The following is a 26,895-nucleotide window of genomic DNA, read 5'->3' on the forward strand; positions in this document are numbered from 1 at the left end:
GTTAAACTATTTTTAATATGTACCAATAAAATGTAACAAATTTTAATTTAATTACATCCCAGGATTCCCAAATATACACTTGTTTTTTCTGAATCTTTTGCAGTGCTTTGCTCAACTAATGTTTTGCTGCTGCATTAATCATGTTTTAGAGATATTATTTAACTTAAACATTACAGGCTGTTTCAAAAAGTCTAATAGAATCAAACCAGAGTAACTAACAATCACCACTGTCTGCAGTATAGTTATTTGCTAGTAATGGCAGTTACCTATATGATAACCCCTCTCCATTGTACAAGTAGCAGTACATCCCTTTTCTGTACCCTCCATGGACAGGGCCAGGATGAAAGACGCAATTGAAATAACTGTGATTGTACTGCACAAATCTTATGGGGCATATTCAATTGTCCGGATTCTCCGCCGCATTAAAACTACTACCGTTTTTACGGTAATGGTAAGCTGGATTTCAGCTAGCGGCTCAGGGAGCTGCGAGTTGAAATCCAGCGAGAAAACTACCGTAATAATGGTTTTTACGCGCACTAACGGTAATAGTGCGCCAAGCGCGAGATTTTCGGCGTTTACGCCAACAATTGAATATGCCCCTAAGAGTTTATTTATGCTGATAAATTGAGTGTGAGAGAGTGAAGAGTAGACAAGCAGAGGCTACTGGTTGTAATAGTATATTAGTAAACTAATTAGGAGTGGACAAAATATATTCTTTTTTGCTTTTAAGTTCAAAGTGTGTCAATCTGAAGGCGGTTGTGCAAGGGTCAGTATCACTGTGAGCAGCACCCCTCCAAATACACAAATCAGCCACATCATTAAAAGCACCTGCCTAATATTGTGTAGGTCCTCCAAAGTAGCTCTGACCCCTCGAGACATGGACTCCACAAGACCTCTGATGGTGTCCTGGAGTATCTGACACCAAGACGTTAACAGCAGATCCTTTAAGTTGTGTAAGTTGTGAGGTGGGGTCTCCATGGCTCTTACTTGTTTTTCCAGCACATCCCACAGAATTCCCTGTTACGTCATTTGCAGTTAATTCATTCAAGTAGTTAGAAAATTATGCATAGTAAAAAGCAGCCCAACATCAGCTTGCAGCAGAATGAATAGGCACTTCATGCTATTTTCAACATCAACACCTTTAACATCAACCTCCTCATTATTAGTTCATAGTCTAGCATCCAATTTTCAAATTCAAACACACTCCCCTAAGGCAATCCATGATTCCTAATAGGCATCCTTGCATGCTACAGCTGCTGTTGCTGCAGGGGGTAAAACTTCTATACAGAAGTGGAGCAAGAAGAATAATCATAGTTTTTTAACAACAATTGTCTGTGAAGGAAGCATTTGCAAGAGGAACAAGTATGACAGTCAGCATCCTGTTGCACATTGGATCACTAAAGTCATGACAGCTATGTTAGCATTGGATGTGCATCTAATTTCCACCATCAATGCATCAGGTTTCAGCAGATTAGTTGAGGTCATGTGTCCATACTACTAAATTCCTTCTTGATTCTATTTCTACCGAACAGCAATTCCTCAACTGTGCTGGAAGGTTAAACAAAATGTAATTCAGTCCCTATAAAATGCAACTGTGCCGACTATCCACTTAACTACGGATATGTGGACAAGCGGTACTGGTCAAACCAAAGACTACATGACTGTGACAGCCCACTGGGTATGTGTATCGCCCTCAGCAGCAGCAGCGTTGAGCTTCATCATTATGTTCCTCATCCTTTCCCTATAGTAGTGCTAAAGCATAATGCCAGGTCATACACAGGCAAGTTGCTCTCTGTAACGCTAGTTTCAGTAAGAAACATAGCGGTGTCAATCTATTGGAAAAACTTTGGAATGTCATAGCAAAATGGCTCTCCCCACTAAGACTCTCCTCAGCATTCCTCATTGCCAATTGAGTGTGTATTAAAACTGGGTGAATTTCAACACATAACATTATCATCATCATGCTTTGCACACACAATAAACTTGGTGCAGAATTTCTTAAAAAATAAGAGGTCAATGCAGGAGATGCCTGTGGCCCGTAAATTTTCTGGGCATTTTAGACGTTCAGCAACCACATATAGAACATTGCAGCAGCTGCAAAAAAAATTATCCAAATGCCATGTCACCAATTGAAGCAAGAGGCGATAACAAGGTGGAATTTCATACTTTATATGCTGCAGCGACTAGAGTTCTTTATTCACTTCGCCAAGACCCAAGGGTTGCCAGCATCTTCAAATTGGACCATTTTGACAACCATGCTGGATTCTAAGTTTAAGTCATATTGTTAGGGCTAGCGACCAACAAGAGGAGCTTTTAGAATGGGTAGTAACGAGGTCTTCACCTTTAGCAGATGTCTTTCCTGTAGAGCTTCATGTGCTCGCAGGTACTTGGATGCCCCCAGGTCTTAAGCTCGGTGTAGTAACAACTTATCTATGGTGAACGTAGCGCAGGTGGAATAAGAGGCAGTAGCCCAGACTGAAGTGGGTGATCAGTAGCAGGCCTGGGTAGGGGTCCGTAGCAGGCTGAGTAGTCAGGGTGAAGCCAAGGGGTCAAGGCCGACAGCAAGCAAGCAAGTCTGGTATCCAAGCAGAGGTCCAAAGTACAATTCTAAATACAGCCAATCAGGGACCAAAATTGAGCATCACATGATTAGCCCCAGGGGCTGATTAATAAATACTATTAATGCTCATTAGCCCGCAGGCCTAATTATAATTAATGCGCACACGCTCGGCTGCCCTGTATTGCCAGGACGCAGCGCTGATTAGAACGCATCCCGGCCGTTGCCATGGTGATGGCCGCACTGCAGAGAAGGGAAGTGACGTCCCGGCTGTTGCTATGACAGCCAGGACGCAGCCAGTGGAAGCAAGCCACGGATCGCCGTGGCTCATTACACATATGTAATGTATTTCTTTACAACTGACACAAATCTTCACAGATGCAAACAGCTCCTTGTGAGCAAGCTGTCAGCTCAAGCAGCATATGACACGTCCCCTGCTTCAGCTTCTCCTGAAAATTCTACAACCAGAAAAAAAATGTACGCTTTCTAAGAGTCACACTGATGATGCATCAACACAGCACACCAATGTCAAAGGTTATTATGACATCCTGTCAGGCTTAAAAAAGCTCAATATGTTGACAACTCTACCATGTATCAAACTGATTCACCTTGTATTAGAAGAATGGAGGATTACTTTAATGATCATGTACAAGTTAGCATCTCAAATAGTCCCTTTGAATTCTGGGAGAAAAAAAAGCCAACTTGGAGCCCCTTGTACAAACTAGCTATGGTGTATTTAAGCTGTCCACCTTTCAGTGTGTACTCGGAAAGAGTGTTCAGCACACTCGGGAACATTGTGTGTGATCGTTGGAGGAGTCTACCTCCCAAAAATGTAGATAAACTTGTATTAATCAAAATGAACAATGAGGTAAACCATTGTTGCCGCCAATTACAAACAGAATCTGTAATGTTAGATTCCAGTGGGGATAAACTAACATTATGTGATGTTGATATTGACATCAGTTATAAGGATGATGATGACATTGGTGAGGAAGATGACCACTGTTAGCCAAATTACCATTACTAAATTATTAAAATCAGTTCCCCATCCAACAACCAAAATATTCTCTATGGTGGGGGTTCAAGCAAATAAAGCCCTCAGCCACAAAAGTTGCATACCCTGTTGCTGAAGGGTTTGGTTTGTTAAACTATGTATGTCCTTTTTTACATATGGGTGAGTGGATGGGAAGGTATATGGTTGACAGTTAAAAATTCATTTAGTCAAGATTCAGAAAGTCAATAACAATAGGTAGACAGTTCAGGCATTCACAGTATTATTAGATCAACAATTCACATGGTTAACAGTATTATTAGGATGACAATTCAAATGTAGACAGTATTATATGGTAAGTTTTAGAACTAAGGATTGGATCAGGGTTTGTCACAATCTGCTTCTGGCTGCTGTTTAGCATCTTCTCTGTGGATGATGTTTTGCCTACTCCAGATTTTGCCTGCAAGGGGTTAACTTCTCATCATTATGCTTGAACCCTAATCACCTGTGTCTGGCCTTTATAAGGCTGCCTGTTCCAGAAAACTGTTCGAGTTCATCATTTGTCTCTGTTGCTGGTCTCTCTGAGAAACTTTTGTGATCAGGTCCTGTTGTTCACTGGTATCTGACTTTTGCACCCTTTATTGTGACCCAGACCCCGACTTTGTTTTAACTTGCTCCTGTCTACCCCTAGTATTGTTGTGAATCTTCTGGCTTCTGACCCTAGCTTACCTGACCTTCCTCCTGATTCTTCCGTGGATTATCCTCTGTCCTCAGCTCCTCTGCTAAACCTGGTAATCCTGTTTTTTTGTGCCTGCAGCCATCCTATTGTGCCTGGCCTCCAGCCCCTCTGCCCCTCTGCTAAACTTTGTAGTTATGGTTTCCTGTATCTGCAGTCATCCTATTGTGTTTGGTATCCAGCGTCTCCAGCTTCCTAGCTACACCTGGTATATCCTGATATCAGTATCTGCAGTTTACTGTTTGATCACAGTATTCAGCGTCTCCAGCTTGCAAGCTTAATCTGGTTTTACTGCTGTCCTGTGTCTGTACTCCATCCATTGTACCTGCTACCCCTTTAGACTTTTGTTTTCTGTTTTACCCTTGACTGTAAATAGTTATACTTGTGTGTTTAAATAAAGACTCTGTTTCATTTCACAACTACTCTCCATGGTATTCATACTGGGAATCCTGACTGGGTTAGGGATTGAGATGGGATAAAGTTAGGGTTAGGGATAGCATTACGGTTAGGGATATTTTTGTTGTCCTAATAATACTGTCTAAATTTCAGTTGTCGGCCCCATACTACTATTGAAGTCATTATTGTCGACTTTCCAACCTTATCTATATCATGGTGTTGACCATGTAAATGTCGATTGTGTAACTGTTGAACATATTCATCACACACGGATGGGAGGGCCCAAGAACAATTTTATCTTGCACCATTTTACATTATGTTCTCGGTATATCATCTTGTGTAAAATCATCATCATCATCATCATCATTTATTTATATAGCGCCACTAATTCCGCAGCGCTGTACAGAGAACTCATTCACATCAGTCCCTGCCCTATTGGGGCTTACAGTCTAAATTCCCTAACACACACACACACACACACACACACAGACTCAGACACAGACTAGGGTCAATTTGTTAGCAGCCAATTAACCTACCAGTATGTTTTTTGGAGTGTGGGAGGAAACCGGAGCACCCGGAGGAAACCCACGCAAACACGGGGAGAACATACAAACTCCTCACAGATAAGGCCATGGTCGGGAATTGAACTCATGACCCCAGTGCTGTAAGGCAGATGTGCTAAGCACTACGCCACCGTGCTGCCCATTATAAAATGTCTACTGATGCCGCTGCTGTCCGTCTAATAAGCTTTGCTTACTGCCTCTTTAATTTCCATGGCATATGCTGTCTAATGTTAAAAATATTGTGTTTGTGGTCTTTCTCTCACTATTTTTTTTCTGAGTTTATCATCTATCTACTTGTCTAAAATATCTATTGCTGCTGCTGTCTGTCTAATGAGGTTTGATTACTGCCTCTACACTTTCCATGACACATGCTAACGTTAAAAATATTATGTTTCTGGTCTTTCTCCCACAATGTTTCTTCTAGGTGTAGTCTATCTTCATATATCTCCTTGTCTAAAATGTCTATTCATGCTGCTGTCCATCTAATGATCTTTGATTACTGCCTCTGTACTTTCCATAACACATAATGTCTAACGTTAATAATATTATGTCTGTGATATTTCTCCCACCATTTCACTTCTGGGTCAGGCGCACATTTGTCTATTTTCTTTTCTTTAGCCCAAAGAAGAAATATAAGAATATTCTATTGTGTGTGTGTGTGTGTGTATATGTGTGTGTGTATATATATATATATATATATATATATATATATATATATATATATATATATATATATATATATACACAAGTTAACCCGTGCATGATACTCATGCATTCTAGTCAAATCAAGCTACTTAAGGTTTTAAAAAGGTTCTTGTCATGCATTTGGGGCTAGGCCAGGCCTCCTCAGGGGAAGAGGGTAAGCACCCTTTTTTAATGTGGTTTTGTCCACATGTCACCACCTCATCATTCTTCTCCATCACCTTATCCTTCATCTTCATCGCCACATCCTTAATCTCCATCGTCTTACTGTTCTAAAACCTCTCGATACACAACGTTTCTGCTAAACACCTTATCGCTGTGCTCAATCAGTCTTCCTTGAAGGGCAGTATTCATAACCTGCACTTTCACATCACTGCTTCTCCATACTCGTGAAAATGCGACATACAATTGTCCATGACCAAAGACAGGCTCTGGTAAATAAATACCCACACGGTCAAGAGTTTGATCCCTCAACTGGTAAATTTAGCCTTTACTACCCCTCTCACGAGGGGAAGGGGGGATGATGGAAGTTAACGGACTTCACTATTCTACTTTTTTTGTCAAATAATGTCAGTATACCAAATTTCAGGTCAATTGGATGAGCCCCTTCTGAGAAAACAGTTTTTTACACACACACACACACACACACACACACTAACACACGCCGCTAGGCTTATATATATATATATATATATATATATATATATATATATATATATATATATATTAGATTATTTCTATATATAAATTTATATATATATATATATATATATTGTAACAAAGGGAGGCATTTATCTGACAAGATGCAGAGAAAGCATACATGCAGAATAAAACATTGGCGCAGTTAAAGACTTATGTATAGTTTAAAGTTTGGTTAACTTACATGATTTGAAAGCTCCTTCCTCTCAGCAAACACAGGGTGTGTCTGTTAGTGCAAACAGAGCCAGTGATGTGAGTTTCCTTTTAAAGAGACGGTGGGTGTGTCACCTGCCCATCAAGCTAAGGCTGGGGGAGGAGTATCATGCATAAAATCTTGATTGTGTCATTTGTGCACTGAGATCAACGCTGGGGAAGCTGGCTGGTCTTGAGAGAGCTGATCTATGTCTAGCTAGCGTTTAGGGTCTCCATATAAATAGATGATGATGATGATGATATTTGCTGTGAAATTCGTATGGTGTCAAATACATTTTAACCATCCTGACAATAAAGCTGCATAAAAAGAAGTTGTTCGCGTGTGCTTCAGCAGTAGCAGGCTCTTGCCACAATATGTGTGTATATATATATATATATATATATATATATATATATATATATATATATATATATTCAGATTGACCATTTCTTCTCCACATATCACCAGACCCATTGTTCACTTAACTACCGACTAACATGTTTTTGTCTCAATTATTTTCTTATTAACCCCACCCCATTTATTTGACCTTTCTCAAATTCTTTATGTCTATCTTTACTCTACCCACCTCCACCTACTATGTACATCTTGGCAGGCTGAGGTGGTGTTTGAGGTAGTGAATATGATGAGGGTTGGGAGTACGAAGGCACACAGCCAGCCATCACTCCTACACTGCTGTCTGTAGGCATGGGCCTACGTGTGCCGGTAAACAAATCTGATCTTATTGATAAACCTTTTATGAGGCAGAGAAATGTGCTAGAGACTGATAAATCATTTTCTGATTCCCAAGTGTCAGAGATGGCATGTAAATGTGTACACAACTGCATTCTGCTCTTCTCAACGCAATTTGTTTCTGCAGTCGTTGTTAAAATATTTGTGAACTGTTTTCAGGTTACAAAATGCATTTCTTTTTAGCCATAGACGCATACAGAAATAGTGTGACAGTAATCTCGCAAACACATAGATCAAACTACAAAGAGAGTAACTTCATTTTATTTGTCATTGGCTCCTTTGACATTTATTAGATAATTCAGCAATGAAACAGCTGAACATCCACATTATGTCCCTGTCTAATATGCTTGTGGCCCTGATTTCTAGGCTTCTAGGCTTTCAGAATATCCAGGCATTTAATTACAAAGTACAGTGAGAATAATCTGCAGAAGTATCCTCTAGCACAGCACTATTTACGTTTTTCATATATGCAGCTAAGGCTTGCTTGTAAAGCCTGGAAACAGTAACTATGGTGATTGTCACCCAAACGTAAACAATTACTGTGTTCTATGCATTGGGTTACATGACACTATGTGGGCATACATTAATGGCAGGCTGTGGTATATTGCAATGCATTAATTTTTTATATATTTTTAAAAAAATCATGATGAAGTGTTATTTATATTTATCTTATTTAAAAATAGTTATGTTTTTAGTAGAGATGCTCACTGACCCCCGTGTTTTGGTTTTGGTTTTGGATTTGGATTACCGTCGTGTTTTGGTTTTGGTTTTGCCAAACCGCCCTTGCGTGTTTTGGTTTTGGTTTTGTTTTGCTATGTTTGAAAAAATACTATTTTTTTGGTCTAACATAACCTAATTTAGTGCTCCACCAGTTTCTTGGATAAGTGAGGTAATTCTAAAGCTAATAAATTATGAAAAAACAGTTTAATCCCTGGTAGGCCGTCCTTAATTCTAACACTTGTCTGCCAATTATACAGACAAACCTGGTTGTCTTCCCCTCCATCTTTTATTATTGGCAATGTAGGCATCGTCTTTGGGTGTATATTACACCCTCCACTTGTAGTTGAATAGAAAAAAAGCAGCCTGCATAGACTGTAGAATTAGAAAGTAAAAATAAATGGACCAAGGTAGTTTGGTATCTGTCTGCATCAGACCCCCTCTCCACTAGTAGTAAAATAGAAAACTATTCAGCCGTTATAGAGTCTAGAATATAAATAGAAATTGAGAAAGGCAATTTGGTATCTGTCTGCACCATAATCATCAACATCCTCATTAGTGCCCTCGTCGCCTACACAAATCTCCCCCTCATCCTCTTCTATTTCCAAAGTGGCATCCTCAATTTGTGTATCACCGGCTACACTCGGGCTGTTCAGGCACACATCAGCAGAACTGCTGAAAGGGTCCCTCTTTATGGGTACACTAACAGAATGCTCACGATTAGACATACCACTGTTGGATGGACTCTCCACAGGGATTGGTGTCATTTGTGATTCAGAGCAAACATTATCCTCTAATGCCTTACTGTTATCTTGCAGCTCGGCTTTGACGCGTAACAGTAGTTGTGCACCACTTGTAGGCTCGGTAACATTTTTGGATCTGCCACTAATAAAGAAAGGTGAAGGCCTCATTCTCTCTTTGCCACTGCGTGTGTAGAATGGCATGTTGGCAATTTTTTTTTTATCGCCACTTAACTTTTCCTCAGTTACACTTCTTTTTCGCTTCAACACGGTAATTTTTTTTTGGGGTGTGTTTTTTTGACTGATTTCAAAAGACTGTGTAGTTTGACATCGCTTTCCCAGATGACGTACTGGGAACACTACCATCAGGACTGGTGACAGAACCTGGTTGCTGATTCTACTCATATGTGGACTGCTTTGAATCCATTATGAGGCCAAACCACTTGTAGTGCTACAAATTGTTTTAGATACTGCTGACAAATATGACTATTGACAGCAAGAAAAATTAATGCAAAAGAATTTGAACACCCCAAAAGCACTGGGGAGTGCTACATATTATTTTTTGAGACTGCTGACAAACAGGACTTTTGACAGCCAGAAATATTAATGCAAAAGAATGGAGGACACCTTACAAACACTTGGGAGTGCTAAAAATTATTTTTGGAGACTGCTGACAAATAGGACTTTTCACAGCCAGAAATATTAATGCAAACAAATGGGGGACACCCCCAAAGCACTTGTAGTGCCAAATATTGAAAAAAAAGACTCTTCTATCCTTCTCTCTTCTCTTCTCTATCAATTGTTATCAGAATTGGATGAAGAATAAGGTATATTCTCTGTCCCTGCTCTACTCAGCCTGTGACTACACCCTGCTCTGTCCCTCTGTCAAATGGCAATGTATTGCTGTGGAGGCGGGTATTTATAATTTTCAATTATCGCGAGAACCGAGCCCCGAGATCCGACGACGTCACAATGACGTTTTGCCTCGATTTGGAATCCGAGTGGGCGGGAGAGTACCTAGCCTGCTCGGCTCGGTACTCGGATAGGCAAAGTTCGGGCAGATTCGGTTCTCGGGGAACCGAGCCCGCCCATCTCTAGTTTTTAGCATTAATGATGTTGTCCATCTGCATATGTTGGGGCCATTTGACAGGGCTAAGTGTAGTGTCTGGTGCTTTCCACCATGCACCTTTCCAAACATTCCAAGAAATAATGCGGAATAATCCAATCCCAGGAATTCTCACATTTGAACACTACACTGTGGGTTTGAAAAAGTGGAGATTTTTTCTATAGCATCCAATCAGATAATCAGATTATAGTTATCATTTATTTAGTACATTCTACAAAATGACAGTAAATATATATATATATATAATTACACCCAGAAGCTGGGACTGTCCAAGGGAGTATGGCTGCATGCAGCATATTTGATGTCTTCTCCCTTTTTACATAAGCCTGTGTATCACATGTTATCACAGAGCAGTCATTAATCCCATGACCAATCTGTTCAAGAGGCAACAGAGTTGGGTGGCGAAGCATCTGGAAAATAATACCCGATACAGAACAATCAAGTATACATCATAAATTAAGTAAGCTTAGGGGGAAATTAATGTAAATAATGGAAGTTACATTACTGTACATAAATGTATTTATAGAAGTATAAATGTCTGTATTATGTGCTCTTAAAAGTATAATTGCTGCGCAAGTGTATTTATTTATAATCAATTGATGTGCTCATGTCTGAATGACCCTGTTCATCTATCTGCCTTTATCTTTCATTCTCTCTTTCATTTTCTTTCTCTCTCTCTCTCTCTCTCTCTCTCTCTCTCTCATTCTATTTTTTTCTTTTACTCTTTGTTTCAAATAATAATAATAATTGTTATGTTTATAGTGTGTTAAGTATTTTTATTTAGGATTAGATGACTTTATTAACGTTATTATGATTAAGTTAGCTCTTGTTAGCCCTGACTTTTCCATGGGAATGTGGTCAAGAGTAGAGAATATGTATATGAGAAGAATATTTATTATTCTATTGAGGTAGATAATTGTGAATATTTTAGCAGGACCCTTGATCGATTTCAAGCAAAGCACCTCGTCTGCTAGGCTTCCCCTTGTTGTCCACACTGTTTGTCAGGGGGCAGGGAGGTACAGGAAGACAAAATCCATAATGTTTCTGACTATTGTACTTGTGCTCCCTACTGCATTGCACTGACCCAGTCACATTGTTATTATGCAGCTGCCTCCTCCTTGGGAGGCTCTTTAGTTATTTGTGAAGGTCAAAAACTTGTCCGTGAGCAGAATGGCTAATTTACTTCATAAGCTAAACTGTTCCTCTGACTGTTACACTTCCTCATGTTTTTTAACAAGAGAGGCAGCCCAGCATAATGAAATAGATTCTTAAATATTAATCTGACATTGAAGCCTCTTAGATGCACTGAGGCTCGCACCATGCCTGTTGGAGCAGACAAATACAATAAAACAAAAAAGCAGTAGAGATGTGCCTGGAAGTGAATATTATTTCAATACATTTTAATTAAAGATAAATATTCAGTAAAGCACTTTCCATCTTGATCCCACTGCTTACCATGTCCATATTGATTACTCTATCTTCCAGACAACTGCAAAGATATGGAAGGTAGTTAAGTCTGCAAACTGCACCCTTAAGGCTGACTGCCTAACCTTGTGGTCTTTCCAGATGAAGTAAGAATGGGTGATAGATTGGAATATGAAGGGTATAGTAAGGAGAAAATATAAGGGTTTTGTGTGATTTAATAAGTGATTTGTGCATCGCCAGAGAATGCACAATATACATTGTTATAAGGCTTACAGGGGGTTGTCCTTCTTAATATAACCTTCCACCCATGTAGCGAATAAGAGAGTCCGCCTGTAGCCTGTAACAATTTCCCTGTTACAAGGAACCATATTGTAGCTCCTTTTCTCTGCAATGCCTCAGCAGCACAGAGTATTATGATTTGTCTGAGATAAGGTTTGTAATGACGCTCCCAGCATGCTTATAAGATACAGTCTAACATCTAATGCCCTCCGTACAGTAGTAGACAGTAATATCCCCATGGTTTAAAATAAAAGCCCTATCTCCTAAAATATTTTTTGAAAAATGGTACCCAGTAGCTTTGGAAAAAAGGATAGACAAACAAACTAACAGCCCATCAAAGTGGATTACATACATATACAGTGGAAGCCATTTACAAGCACAAAGCAGCCACAGCGCACTGCAAAATCAGCTTTGTCCCTGCTGTGTGCTTAGATTTCCGCCAAAGAGCATAGGTTTGCGGAGCAAGAGTGCAATGTTTTTAGAGGTGCAGAAGTTTGCACTAGGTGCATTGGTGCGCCTACCTTAGAGGCCCAGTGCAAATCAGATATTTCCTTCTTCAGCTCGAGACTATTGTTCTGAGATAGGGGGTGGAGAGGGGCAATTTTTAGGGGAATTCTTTGCTATGTGCAGGTTGACATGGACATTTCCACTACATAAATGACTTGAATCTTGCACTAGTCAGCGGTTCTTGTCTTATACCAGGCCTGGCCAACCTGTGGCTTTCCAGGTGTTGTGAAACTACAAGTCCCAGCATGCTTTGCCAGTAGATAGCCAGTTGATAGCAGACAGGGCATGCTGGGACTTCACAACAGCTGGAGAGCCAGTGGTTGGCCAGGCCTGTCCTTTACTCTTAATTATACTCATATTATGCCTTCATGTTGCACTTTGGTGGAGAAGCACATTTGTAGACAAGCACTGAGTAAAGTAATAGAAATCTTCACATATATATAAGTGGTTCATGTAATAAGGACAGTCCCTATATCCCCTAACTCGTGATTAATTCATGCCATAAATGAGCAGTTTAAAGAGAAATTTGTTTTTCAGTTCACTAATGGTAATAAAGCGATGAGATGTCTTTGATGTGTCATGTTCCCCCTCTCCTCACACCTAGACACACTTCTATCTTGACAGAGGTGTCTCCAGAAAGAGGAAGGCAGGTTTGCACCTTGATATGGGCTAGGCCAACCATGTGCTACAGTGCAAGACCAAGGTGTGCACTTCATAGGTCTGACCTGTTATTGTTTATTTATGAAAATGGTTCTAAACATTATCTTAGACATTTGCAACAGATCCTGTTTAGAAGAAATGCAAATGTGTGATGTCTACCACTCTGGATATTGTAGTCCTTTCATAAACACACTTTCCTTATTAGGCATCTCTTCACCTTTCTTTTCCCCATCAGTCAGAAATTGCCTTTTTTTGTTTCTAGAATGAGTGCTACTTGAGAGAGATGAGAAATTGCATATAGAACATCAATCACAGAGCAAATGGTGTGCACATAATAGGACAGAGATCAGATGGTTATACAAGGATAAGACAGGTTCACAGTGACATTTGATCCTGATTATGGTCATGAGATAAATGTTAAAAGTCTAAGCCAGGTTGCTATATGTTTTTGTTCAAGAATTGAATCTGACAGCTGCCATTTTGAACATACATGATATACAGTAGGTAGTAGCGCAATATAGGGATCCTGACAAATGATACTTAATAACAATATGGTTCAATAGCAGAATTATAGATGTATGCCAACAGCATTTGAGACTCAGTTTGAAAAAGTACGAAAATAAATAAGCCACAAGACATGTTTTAATAAAGAGTGTAAAACTAAAGAACCAGATATGATGTTTATTTATGGAAAATTATCCTTAGGGTCTAAATAAGGTATATAGAGTTTTATCACTTACATTTTTGTTAATTTGACAATAAAATCTTATATTTTGAGGAGGAAAGTTTTATTAAACAAATAATTGTAATTGTATTTTAAAATGCACCTGTCGAACAGGTAAAGTTGGGCCAGCTATTTTGTGTGATAAACCACTGTTAAGCAGGGGCAGCCTATCCATTCACTAGAAATCACTGACTCATGAAGTGACTAGAGAACTGATATGCTCAATCTTCTCGCTCAACCTGATTTCCAGACACAAATATCTAATGTAATTAATTGTTACAATATAAGAGGCAACCAGGTTCTTGCAGGCATACTGACACCTTGAAATCTGGGTGTGTATGTCAACTGCTTCCACGAAGAAGAAGTGCCGCCTTATATTAGCTCCAGCTGCAGAGGTGTATTAGAATCCCCAGCCCAACACCCGCAATGTTCCACCTGTTTCTTCTGCTCATGCATGAATGTAAAGAAACCTTAAACTGTGTTTGGAGGCTTCCTGAAAGAAGCTACAGGATGAAGAAGAATAAACTGCGTTTGAACCTGTTTAACACAATATACACCTCAGTTTGAAAGATCTGTATTAGTAAATAAGGAGCTTTTAAGGTGTCAAGGTGACTTTAAGATCCTGTCATTGTAACTTTTGCAGCTCTATTTAATAATATATGGTGATAGTAAGTTAGTTAACTTATCCTTCACCCGGTTCAGTTAAAGGGTATGTGTGACCCAGCTGGACAGTTCACGCATGCACAGTGGAGCTGGAAGCCTAGACTTTGATGTTGAATTCCAGTAATAACAATAAATAAATAAATAAATAAAACTCAAATTGTAAAAAATAAAAAGATTTTAGAAAATGCCTAATATTTTAAAATAATTCAAAATTGAAATTAAAATAATAATAAATAATTTTTTAATGAATTATCTTCTGCTATCGCCATCCTGAGGTGGCTATAGCAGATGAAGAATTGCGGCTGTACTTGTACCACTTTGATGCTTGATAAATAGGCAAAGGATAGCTGCATTTAAAGGGACAATTTGTACCATGTTCAACTGCTGTATAACATTCAGAAATAAACTATTCTAAAGAGCCTGCTAAGTTGCTCTTGTAGTGAATATTCCATGTTTTACTGCAATAAGAAAGACCTACTGCTGCTTCCTATAAAATGTTAAATCCACATTATAAATACAGCACAAATCATCCTTTTAAAGATCTGAAAGGAAAGCTCTTCAATTACATAAGGCATTTGAAAGAAATAGCAGATTGTTCTACTTTATTTATACTTTCATATCTAAATTTTGCAGAATGTTCTATGCATTGATTTAAATCCATATTTTTTAAGAATATAGGCATAGCCATTATTTAAATCCAGATTTTTAAAGAATATAGGCATAGCCATTATTTCTAACAAGTAGTGTAAGACTGGCAAATGCCATTTGCTAAATATACAGGATCATAAAATAGGAATTTTTAAATAGAAGTGTGAAGGTAAAATACGGTGTTAAATGTAAAACACATTTTTAATTGAATCTGGTTCAAGTCCGAAAGCTGTGACTACAGTCACTTGAGGTGCTGTGATGTCATTGGGACTGTCCATGCTTGAATCCACTGATTCATACAGAGCATCAATTTAAATCAAGTCTGCAAAGTGTCAGTCATTATCTGGCTGTTTAGTTAAAGGAGGACCTACTTCCCAATATGGCAACCTGATGCAGACGGGTGAAAGAGGAATATTTTTATTCAGGTATAAATAATGATTTTCATCTTTTCTGGGGCAATGCTTCCTATCTGTAGAGTTTTTTGCCCTATTAAAAATATTGGCAGATTTTTTACCAGCCAGGCCAGTAACATACTAGCCAGATGACAACTCTAGCTTAAACCATTCACTTATTTCAAGATTATTATTCAACTCAGTAATACATAGCATTTGATATAAATTAATATTAAATAGGGACCCTACTTGGTCTTTAAAAGGTACCTACTTACACACAGAGGAACTCATTTACCTGACACACCAGATCCATGCTGCAAAAACACATTGGTTTTGCACCAATGCACCTTAGTAATCCAAAAATAGACAGCCACCCTAATCCTCAACCAGTCCTGACTGGTGTACACTATAAGAAGGACTGTAGTTGATCCTTGCTGTTGAGAAAAGTAGCCACAGGCTGGTTATCACAGGGTTGGTGCCTCTCTGGAGGATACAAAACACAGTGCACCCACTTTCCAGATGCTACCAGTCCTGAGCTGAAAATTGCCCCGGCAGTGTCTGACCACCTAAGATATATATATATATATATATATATATATATATATATATATATATATATATATATATATATATATATATATATATGTGTGTGTGTGTGTGTGTGTGTGTGTGTGTGTGTGTGTGTGTGTGTGTGTGTATATATATATATATATATATATATATATATATATATATATATATATATATATATATATATATATATATATATATATATATATATATATGTAGGCTATATGTAGTATATGTAGGCACAGTATATACATATGTGTGTATGTGTATATATATATATATATATATATATATATATATATATATATATATATATATATATATATATATATAACAAGTTAACCCGTGCATGATACTCATGCATTCTAGTCAAATCAAGCTACTTAAGGTGTTAAAAAGGTTCTTGTCATGCATTTGGGCCATAGCTCAGGCCTCAACCACCAACCACTCCCCACTGTCACCCCCGGCAACCACCAACCACTCCCAACTGTCACTTCTCCTTCAAGAAATATATATATATTTTTTTAAAATCTTTATAAACACTTTTAACAATTAACAAATTAAATTAACAAATTAAAAACATCTTAGTATACCAAATTTCAGCCCTTTCTGATTTTTTTCCCCACACACACTAAGAATTTAGTAGGTCAGTGTATAACTCCACCCAACAGGTGGCGCTGCAGCTTGGTTTTATTTTTTACACACACAGACAGACTAACACACGCCGCTAGACATTTATATTATAGATATATATATAAAATGTGTGTGTGTGTGTATGTGTGTATATATATATATATATATATATATATATATATATATATATATATATATATATATATATATATATATTTATATACATTCTTCTTTCTTGATCTGCTATAGTCCAAATTTTAAAAAAAATGGCCCACCCATTCTTACAAACAACAAAAGCAAAATCACTATAACCGGGGCAGGCCTTCAATCATATTTGACCAGGACAGAAAATTACTTATAGTTGACTAGTGATTAAATATAGTCCTGTGGAATCCTAGCTTTGATCATTTGCTTTGAGTGTTTGTAATGTGAAGGTGGCTAATTTTTAGGGTGATTTATTTTCTTCTTATCTCAACTAAGATGGACCAAGAAAATTATATTATTTTATTTAATAACATGTTGAGCAAGGGTTTTGGGGAGCTGTTCATTCAATTAAGATAGTGTATAAGTTATTTTTGCTATAATGGGCAGGGGTCTTTGGGCCACCCTGTCCATTATACTGGCAACACTAGGTATGCGGAGTTGCCACTCCAGGTGACCCAATCTTGTTAACTACCCCTGCCCCTATAGTCTAGGCTAGTAACATGCAGTTGCTTTTGGGTAGAGGATGCCTCTTTCAGAAGGATTTACATGAATGCACAACAATCTCATCCAAGCCTAAAGTGAATCATCCCAGAAAGAGCAAAAAAAAGTCACAGGCTCATTTCTAAATATAATATAAATACAAGGCCCAAATCCATACATTCATGATTCCTTTGCCAAAAACAAGCTACACAATGGTTAAATCATGTGTATAGCACAAAATAGCCTTATTTAAGACATTCTACTGCACTGAACTATTAAGCCTTTATATTAAAGAACACCTATCAAAAACATCTTACAGTCATTAAATTGACAGATTCTCATCCCTTCCAGAATTGTATGAAATTACATTGCTAATACATATTGCATGTGATAATAAGCCTAGGTTTCTCACTAGATTTATTGAGACAGTGTTACAGTGTCAGAGCGAATCTTCCAATCTTCACACACTGTGTATATAATCTTTATGCTCTGTACAGCTCTAATTCAGGATTAACTTCATTGCTCATCTATTTAACAGATTACTTACACATTTGTTGTAAAAGTCTTCCTGAGTCATTTGATGTTTAATTAAAGTCTGTGTTTTTTTTTTTTTTGCTCTTTAAATAAACCATCCTCAATGCTGAGCCGTTGAACTCTTGCAACATCTTACAAGAACAGAATTCTTAAAATGTACTTATATTCAAAATAATATATGTGTCCTACTGCTCAGGCGTGGGCTGGCAGGTATCAGCCCGGGGGGCGCACAGGCGGCCGCATCACATGACACGCGATGAAGCCGCGTCATAATGCCTGTGCGCTGACAATATTAACCTATTTTTTTCATCCATGGGGGGACGGGGGGAGGCGGCCGATCAGCCGTTAGACTGAGCGGCCCGGGTGCCTGCTGCCCCCCTGTCCCCCGGTCCAGCCCGCCCCTGCTACTGCTACTGCTAAATAAGTTCATGACAACCTCATGTTTGGCATACTTCTCTGTTAACCCTTAAAATGCCAACCATTAGGCTTTTACAAGGGGTTAAACCTGTACCCACGCTGCCAAGCATGTTAAATATGTGCATGTAGCCCCAATCATAGCCCTCAGCTTTGTGAGAGATGTGATCAGTGGGTATTATGGAGAACATAGATAGGGCTAATGCCACGGTACAAGGGACCAGCAATAAACTGGGTGAGGAGGGAATGGGGTGGTGGGAAGGCCCATGATACAAAGGCCTTCTTCTGTATGACAAAAATACATAAAATATTTTGTCTCATGGGCACTTTCTTGGGGGTCATGTAAGGTAAGCCTAGTGAGGAGTCTATCAGGCTCATTTTATGTGGGCTCTGACAGTAGCCTCTAGGGCACCAGCTTCTACTGTGGTGAATCTGTACTGGTTCTACTTCTGTGTGTGTTTGGCTTTCCTCTAATCATGTCAACTGTAGGACTTTTAATCCATTGGTTTTAAGAAACAGTGGACAGCTGCTGGGGAATTTTAAACAAATTCTAAATATGGAAATGAGTTATAGGTTTACCACCTTTGGTAAAAAAAAATCAAAGCAGGATACAACAGTGATCTCCAGGAATAGACAAATATATTTATACTTTTGTACCTCATGTTTTGTGTGGCTTACCTCAATGTGCTCCAATTTCCTCCCACACTCCAAAGACATACTGGTAGCTTAAAAGGCTTCTGATGAAGTGTGTGCATGTTAGGTAGGAAATTTCGAGCCTGGAACTGATATGGATGATTATATATTCTCTGTAAAGCACTGCATAATGTGTTGACACTATAAATAATGATGTTATCAGAAGATGTTATGTAAGCTAGATATTTTGACAGAAGAGTGGAGGTATAACAGACTGAAGAGCATATGTTATCTGAAGAATACCTTAATACAGCACAGGTAGCATCTTGTGTTGGTGTACAGACACTAAAGAGGCCATTTTGAATTGGGCACATTTGTGTTGGAAGGAGCCCCAGTGCTATCAGCACAGGGCTGTTTTCTCCTAGATGGGATGTCCACTTTTTTTTGCGGGCCTGATTTCCCTAGGAAATTTCTGCCCTGTTTTGAACATGTTTGGGCTCTGGCCATCTATGACATGGGGAACCCACCCAGCTGGTTTTAGTCCATGTTGTTTCTCCCCCTCACATTAGTGGCAATCAGCCCAGTCTATAAGCGCTGGTCTTTAGACCACTTTAGGAGGGGGACATGCTCTTATTTATTGAATTTGTTTTATTTTACACTGCTTAGGTCTGTGCAGATAACCATCTTTGCTCTTCGCTCCATGTGTGAAGTACCCACAACAGATATACCCTCTGACAGGCATCTCTGTGGCTACATCCTCCTCTAATTATATAGCAATTATATGAACATGTCATTGCTATGCTCTCCCTATGCTTGCAGGTCCTTTCCCTCCCCAGGCATAGGACACGCAAATTAGAAACGTGTAAAAGTGTCCCGAAAGTGCTAGTAGTGATGGAATTTGAAGTGTCTTTTTTAGTCTTAAAACTGTACGTATTTCCAGCCAGACCTACAATCCTGATAAACTAGGCACAGAATGATTATACAGGGGTGGTTTAAAAAACAGAATGTTTATGTGCACTAATGTGTGTACAAGGTCTTACATATCTGCATTTTTGCAGAGTTGGGAAATGTTGTGTTTAGCTGTCCTTAAACAGTGCAATATTTTTCTTAGTCTTAAACATCTATTAATCGCATACTGTCTGTGTCTTTCAGTTTACACTAATGTAGTGTGATTGCATTTAAATTCTGCACAAACAATTTCATTAACATGTATTACATTTGAGTCTGCCTCTGGGGGAGCTGCTCCCTGTGATATGGAAAACAAGTATCTAATAATGGCTTTGCTGACTTAATAAATATGTCAGCCTTGGATGTTTAAAATGACATTCACAAAAGCCTTTTTTGCTATGCACTTGAATATCCATCACTCAGGTTGTGCCTGATGTGGTCGATGTTGGGAATTTACTGACCTGTGCCCTTTAGCTCTTGAGTACATACAGAGGACGTAGGAAACTGAGGCGCAGAGATAATGACACATGCTGTACAAATGCAGTTCGTGAATGGTGCAAGTCCTTAGACCCATCACGTATGTGCTGCCCTATCATATAATATGACATCATACAGGCGGCCATAAAATCACTTCAGACATTTAGAGCATTTGTAATTTTAACAAATAAAATATGATATTTGCAAGCATTAGGGTAGTCCTTACCATAAGCTTGATGACAGCAGACATTTTGCTTCACTCTGAAACTCAGCTGAGGTTACTTGTTAATTGTAATGGTGGAAATCTATACTGTTTCCCCTGTTATTAATATTTGCAGTGGGTTTCTTAATGACTGGAAATATATAAAGTATAATCTATAAATCTTCAACAATATTGTAGCCATAATTTGCTTTAAATTAGGCGCAACTCCCCCAAACTAAGTGACATATAGTGATTATTACCCAAAGGAGGAACATAACACTTCTGGGCCTCATAACAAAATTTGGGATGAGGGCCCATTTGAGGCTTTACTGTGCTCAGACGAGCCCGGCCGTGGGTTGGAAAGGATGTTACCGGATAAGCGTCACCTCCATGTCCCTTAATGGCAGCACTTCCTGAGCGGACAGCTAAGTGGTTTGCAATTCTGTCTCACAGCGCTGGGGTCATGAGTTCAATTCCCGACCATGGTGTTCTCCGTGCAGAGTTTGTATGTTCTCCTCAATGTTTTGTGGGTTTCCTCTGGGTGTTTCAGTTTCCTTACACACTCTAAAAACATACAAGTAGAAAAAAAACATTGGCTGCTATCAAAATTGACCCTAGTCTGTCTGTCTCTCTCTCTCTCTCTGTGTTTTGTATGTTAGGGAATTTACACTATAAGCTCCAATGGCGCAGGGACTGATGTGAATGAGTTCTTTGTACAGCACTGCACAATTAGTGGCGCTATATAAATGATGATGATGAATTTGCAATAGTTACACCACTGTTATTACCCATAGCATTTTAAGTCACAAATATAGTCAATTTACAAGTAAGATATAATGATATATATTTAACAAACACGAAATAAGTATAATAATAGTATAATGACCATGGCGGAGAGCAATAAACATCATTCACTGGACTATGAGGCAGAGTCACGGGTTGAACTACCATCGTAGCAGGGGGTACAGCTGTTAGGGTACCCCCAGCTGTGGAGGCCCCCATCCCTGTTAAAACTCATGTGTATATGTGAGTTTTTCAACATTGGGTGGTACATGGGGGCCCTTACAAAACTCTCCTATGGGGCCCACAAATAGTTTCATTTTTGGGCAAAGTTATATATTTTACTTGCTTTGGAGTACAGCAAAAAAAACTTATTTCTGGGTACAAACTCATTAAAATATAGAGAGCTTTGTCATATTCCAGGACAACTCAATACTGTATAATGATATAAAGATAAAGCTGAAAAGCACAGACTGATGCCAGATAAATGAAGCAATACCTTTAATAAAAGTTGCAGGAGAAACATGTAAATCAATAAAGTCAAAGGTGGATTCCTCATTAAAAATAGGTTGGAACATAGAAAAAATATTTATTTTATGTCTTTTAACAGGATAGTAAGGATAGTAAACTGGCAGGGATAATATATATATATATATATATGTATTTTCAAATAAGCAGGGTAGGGGTTTGCATATGTTAGCCCAAGGCAAGATTTGACTTAGCAGTCTATTTTAATGGAAACAAATGTAGGTGGTCCAGTGACCCAGCCCAAGGTAGCCCACTATGGGACCGGCCCAGACAGCCCATGCAAATAAGCACCAGATAAACTTATACTGTTACTTATAAGAAACATATGAGATATTTTTGTAGGCTTCACATTGTGTTAATAATTTTATATGAGGCATATAAAGAATAACCCAGCTGCTTAATAGATCACAAAAAGCTGGAATGTTTAACAACAGTTTAAAGAATGAAATACAATAATACGTTTTTCCTTGCATGCTGGAGCAGAATATAAATTTAGCTATGTTGTTAAGTGATTACACAGAATAATTGCTTAATCCCTTTTCTGTGCTGAAAATGGATTGATATCTGAAATGTTTAATCATGTGCGAGTCACTTATTTCTGTTTTATTGTCATTTGCAGCGGCACTGAGACCGACGATGAACCACCGTGCGAAGAGGAGATTGATTACAATACTGATAGCTGCTCAGATCAGGAACTATCTGAGTTGGACACCAATAATGAAGACAGATTTTAGGAAGAAACCGTTGGAGCAAGAAAAGGCACAGCCCAGACCTCCGATATGATGGAGGAAGTTTTTACCTCCGAATGTGTAATGACTTGCTTGCTGTGCCATCAAAACAACATGGCTGCTCTCCAGAGGCTACCTACCCTCTCTGTGAGGAACAAAGCTTTCAGCACTCCAGCAAAAAGCACAAATTGTTCATTTTAGCATTTCATTTTTAGCATGAATATTATTTGAAATTATTACTAATACTGTGCAGTGTTGGACCTGGGAATAAAAGCATACTTGCCTACTGTTATTAAATTGCTTCCAGAAGATGGGAAGCTGTGATAGTAAGATAAGAGAAAGGAGGGGCTTAATGATGCAAATTACATCATTAAGAGAGCGTAGCAATCTGAATTTCAATTTTGATTGCCAAAAGTCCAATCCACATCACCTGAGTAGCAGGGATGTGATGATGCAATTGTGTCATCAGGTCCCTCACAACATGGGGTATACTGTGGTGGGAAAGGATTTATGATGTAATTCACCTCATGTCCACTTCCACTTTGCAGCAGTTAAGAGATCTCTGGGAGCATAGCTAGCTCTATATGGAGTCCAGAGGTTCTCCCCTTAAGTTGGTAGTCTCCCAGACATAGAGAAAGCAACTGTGGAATAAAGTAAATCCAGTTTTGCATAATGAAAATGTGCTATATAGAAGTTTAGAACACATATTTATACTCTAAGGAAACAAAATAATTTATACTACAGAGATATTTGGGAATCAAATTCACTGTTTTCATGTTTTATGGTTGCTAGTGTGGGGTACTCATAGTCTCTGAGACCGCTGGCTGCTAATGGGGGGTACATATGGCATTTTGGTCTACTACTACTGTGGGCTATGCTTAGTCTTTGGGTAAACAGACACAATTAAAAGGCCAGTATAAACTAGATAGCTTTAGATGATCTTAACATAATATTTTTTTTACTTGGACTCTACTTTAAAGTTAAAGGCAATTCAACTCAATTTTGAAAGTATTCTATATGATTTAACATATAGATATTTGGATAAATATTCCATCCATTCATTCACCTCCTGCCTCCTCTATCTCCTTGCCTTCTGAAGGTAGCATTTTGTAATCAGACATCTGTTTGGAAGGCAGAATAGAGGGTGAGGGTAGTGAGATAGAAGAGACTTGGAGACAGAAGGGAGGGGAACAAAGCGTGTGCTCCAACAATGATCTCTCATGGCAGGTAGCAGTGTGTAAATAAATACACATATAATTATTATTTACAACATCAATTCATACAAGAGGCACATTATCACTAAAACCATATCAATTAATCAGAAATCAGCTATTACAATCCACCTGCAACTCAGGTAATGAAATGGAAACTCTGATAAGCTATGTTTAGTGTAAATTTGCCCCTTTGAGCAATGTTAGTTAGTAACCCTCACTGTCTCCTACAGCAATGTATTTATCCCAAAAAATAACCTGACATTATGTACACATTAACTTTCCTCCCCACAGAATAAATAATGAACAACATTAGAATTAGAACATAATTATTGTTTCTTTTAGAGCACAAAGATTCTTTGGTGTAATGGCAGTGCCTATTCAATAATGATAAATCCCGCTGGTGAGAAATCCGTTAACATGTGGCCATGTATTAAAATATATAAACAGTATCATACACATGCCATGTCTTCTGGGAATACACTGGAACACTAAAATTCAAAGATCCCATGAGCTTAGCTTTCTCAGTGGCTTTTGCTACCATACTACATGAATGTTGCAGCATTAAATTGCTATCCATCCATATACCAAACCCTAATTAAACAAATACACTTCTCTTTTTCAAAGTAATAGTTTATTAAATTTTTTGAATGATACCACTACAAGTGAACTTTACAGAACTTTAAATCAACTTTAAAACAGTTAACAAATCTTTGAGACATGTAACTGAAACCTGAGATATGTAAAATTGATAATTATGTGGACGTTTTTGTTGTTTTCTCATTTGCAAACACACATTTTAAAAACTGGGAAAGCTAAATAATTGGGCCCTGGAAAGCAACTACCATTTAAAGGGGATCCATAGAATTTAAAGATACAAACAGTAACCAAATTCCTTCTGAACATCCAGGGACCTAAATAGCATTTTTTTTTAACAGGCCTCTCTTTTTTTGACCAACATAACCTTTTCATCCATCATGCCATCCACTTCTTATGTGCCAACCACCTCAGTTGTCAGGAATATGGCACTAGCACTGGAACTTAAGCTCCAAAGCCCCTCCACACCAGAATTGCAATTGCATTTTGAATAGGTCCAATCAGATCTTATTTAAGTGGATCATATCACTTTGAAAGACAGCTGTATTATACTTCACATTTTGGTGTCTGACCACCATACCTCCTTGATAAACATGTATTGTTGTTTCGTTGAAAACCTTTTTGATTTCTCCTCCGACCATTAAAATCTTGGAACAATCTCCTATTTAAAACCTCTCCACCAACCTCTACCAATCCATACCACCTCTACTTTCTGGAAGAAAAAAAACAAATTTTCTCCATCTGTCCTCAATATCCTTTTCATATGCATCCAGGGAATATATAAATCTGTGAGGTTTGGCAAAAAAAACCTCTTGCAACACCACTTAATCCAAAGTTCTCTGAAGCAATGTTGGTCAAATGTAGGCTCAAAAACTTCTATATTCTCCTCTGGCAACCCCAGCCATGAGTAATGGGTGTCGTAAACCCAGGCTACAAGGCCTAAACCCACGAGATCTTCCTAAGATCCACCACAAATTCAAACCAGATTAAAGCAGTGTGATTTACCAGTCACTTTGAAGTACAGTGCGACATAGTCAATAAAACACTTTATGGGACATGTAATTCAATACACCTGTCCACCGGACGTGACCTTGACCCTCAACACACAGAGTACTCCTTTCATTGAGGAATACTTGTCAAAATTGCAATTCATAATATACACAATTATAATTAATTTATAATTAATGGAAACTACCTAAATTTATAACAGTGTAATGGTGAGAGGGAAAAATAACAAGTAGTTTTTGCAAAGACACTATAACAGGGATATTAAAATTATTTTCCCTACTAAATGGCTGATTTTGGGCCTCAGTTAGAGGTGGGCATATTTGTGAACTGAATGTGTGCAGGAAAACACTCTGCAAAAAATCCTACACTTTTGTGTGTATGCTAAGTTGGACACGCTTTTATAAATATGATTTATTTTTTAATTTGGTAGCTATTACTTTGTGGGAGGAGTGGGATGGGGTGGGGATATACATTTTCAAGAACTACATTATATAGGAGAATTTAATTAACTGTGAGGTGCTGTTGTGCACATTGCAGGCCGATACGGTATAGAATCTCCGCTCATTTTGTACTCTATTTCTATTGGATGAGATGGAGGATGAGCAGAGACTTGAGAAGAAACATTGAGGTGATGTGTCTCTGCGGACTGTTCCGGAGACACATTGTGGCATCTCGGGGCTAATTTTTTTTTCCCCCTATGAGTTACAAAACTTAGAAATGACCCTGAATCTTAAAATATACAATAGAAAAGTATTGTTTTGTATTAATTAGGTTTGTTTTAATGTCAAATACAATCAATTTTAAATGCACTTTTTCATTGTCTGAAACCATCCTCTATGTATTTATTTTTAAGATGAATTGTATAACTGTCCCAAGAATGGGTGTTAAGGACTTTCCTAATCAAGACTACTAAAATGTAATCCACTATGTTGGAAATGTTTGCTGTGATATTTAAATTTTATGTATTATTATAGTGTACCCCTCAATGATAACAGTGGTGTCAGCCATGTATTTATTCTTTGCTAACCCAATATACTTGAGCATGCAGTTTATCAATTCACTAGGTATAAATGCCTGGGTGATGTCATTCATTCTTAGTAATTTGATTAGGTTTAATATTACCTCAGGCCAGAAAATGGCTGCCTCCACTATGTGTAAAGGACAGGCCTCTTCAATGGGTTGTATGACATAAATGCCACATTAGCTTAGATGCGGGATTTGCAGCTAGATTACATTAACAGCTTATGGAGATAATATGCCCCCTGTAGTGATGTTAAACTTCAAATTACGCTGTATATCAAATATCTTAATAAAGTTTTAATGACTGATAATTGTAGTCAATGTTTTCATGTTTGTTGAAGTTAAATGAACCCCTTCTCGAAATGAGGTATTTCCATCTCAATGACCAGACCAATGTTTACTTGCATCAGTTTCAACAGGAATATTTTTTTTTAAGTCTTTAACCTTCAGGCTTTATTTG

The 26,895-nt window shown here is 38.2% G+C and overlaps 1 protein-coding gene across 1 annotated transcript in view; it reads left to right on the forward strand.

Moving 5' to 3' along the window:
• AGBL1 (AGBL carboxypeptidase 1) overlaps positions 1 to 26,746 on the forward strand; it is a 504,403-nt gene extending 477,657 nt beyond the window's left edge. Inside the window, exon 23 of the mRNA XM_075207747.1 lies at positions 22,491 to 26,746. Within this exon, the coding sequence (XP_075063848.1) occupies positions 22,491 to 22,605 (115 nt within the window). The 3' untranslated portion in view covers positions 22,606 to 26,746. The remainder of the gene's footprint in view (positions 1 to 22,490) is intronic.
• Positions 26,747 to 26,895: the final 149 nt, after the last annotated feature.

Source organism: Mixophyes fleayi, chromosome 4, assembly GCF_038048845.1.
Source record: "Mixophyes fleayi isolate aMixFle1 chromosome 4, aMixFle1.hap1, whole genome shotgun sequence".
Taxonomy (NCBI): domain Eukaryota; kingdom Metazoa; phylum Chordata; class Amphibia; order Anura; family Limnodynastidae; genus Mixophyes; species Mixophyes fleayi.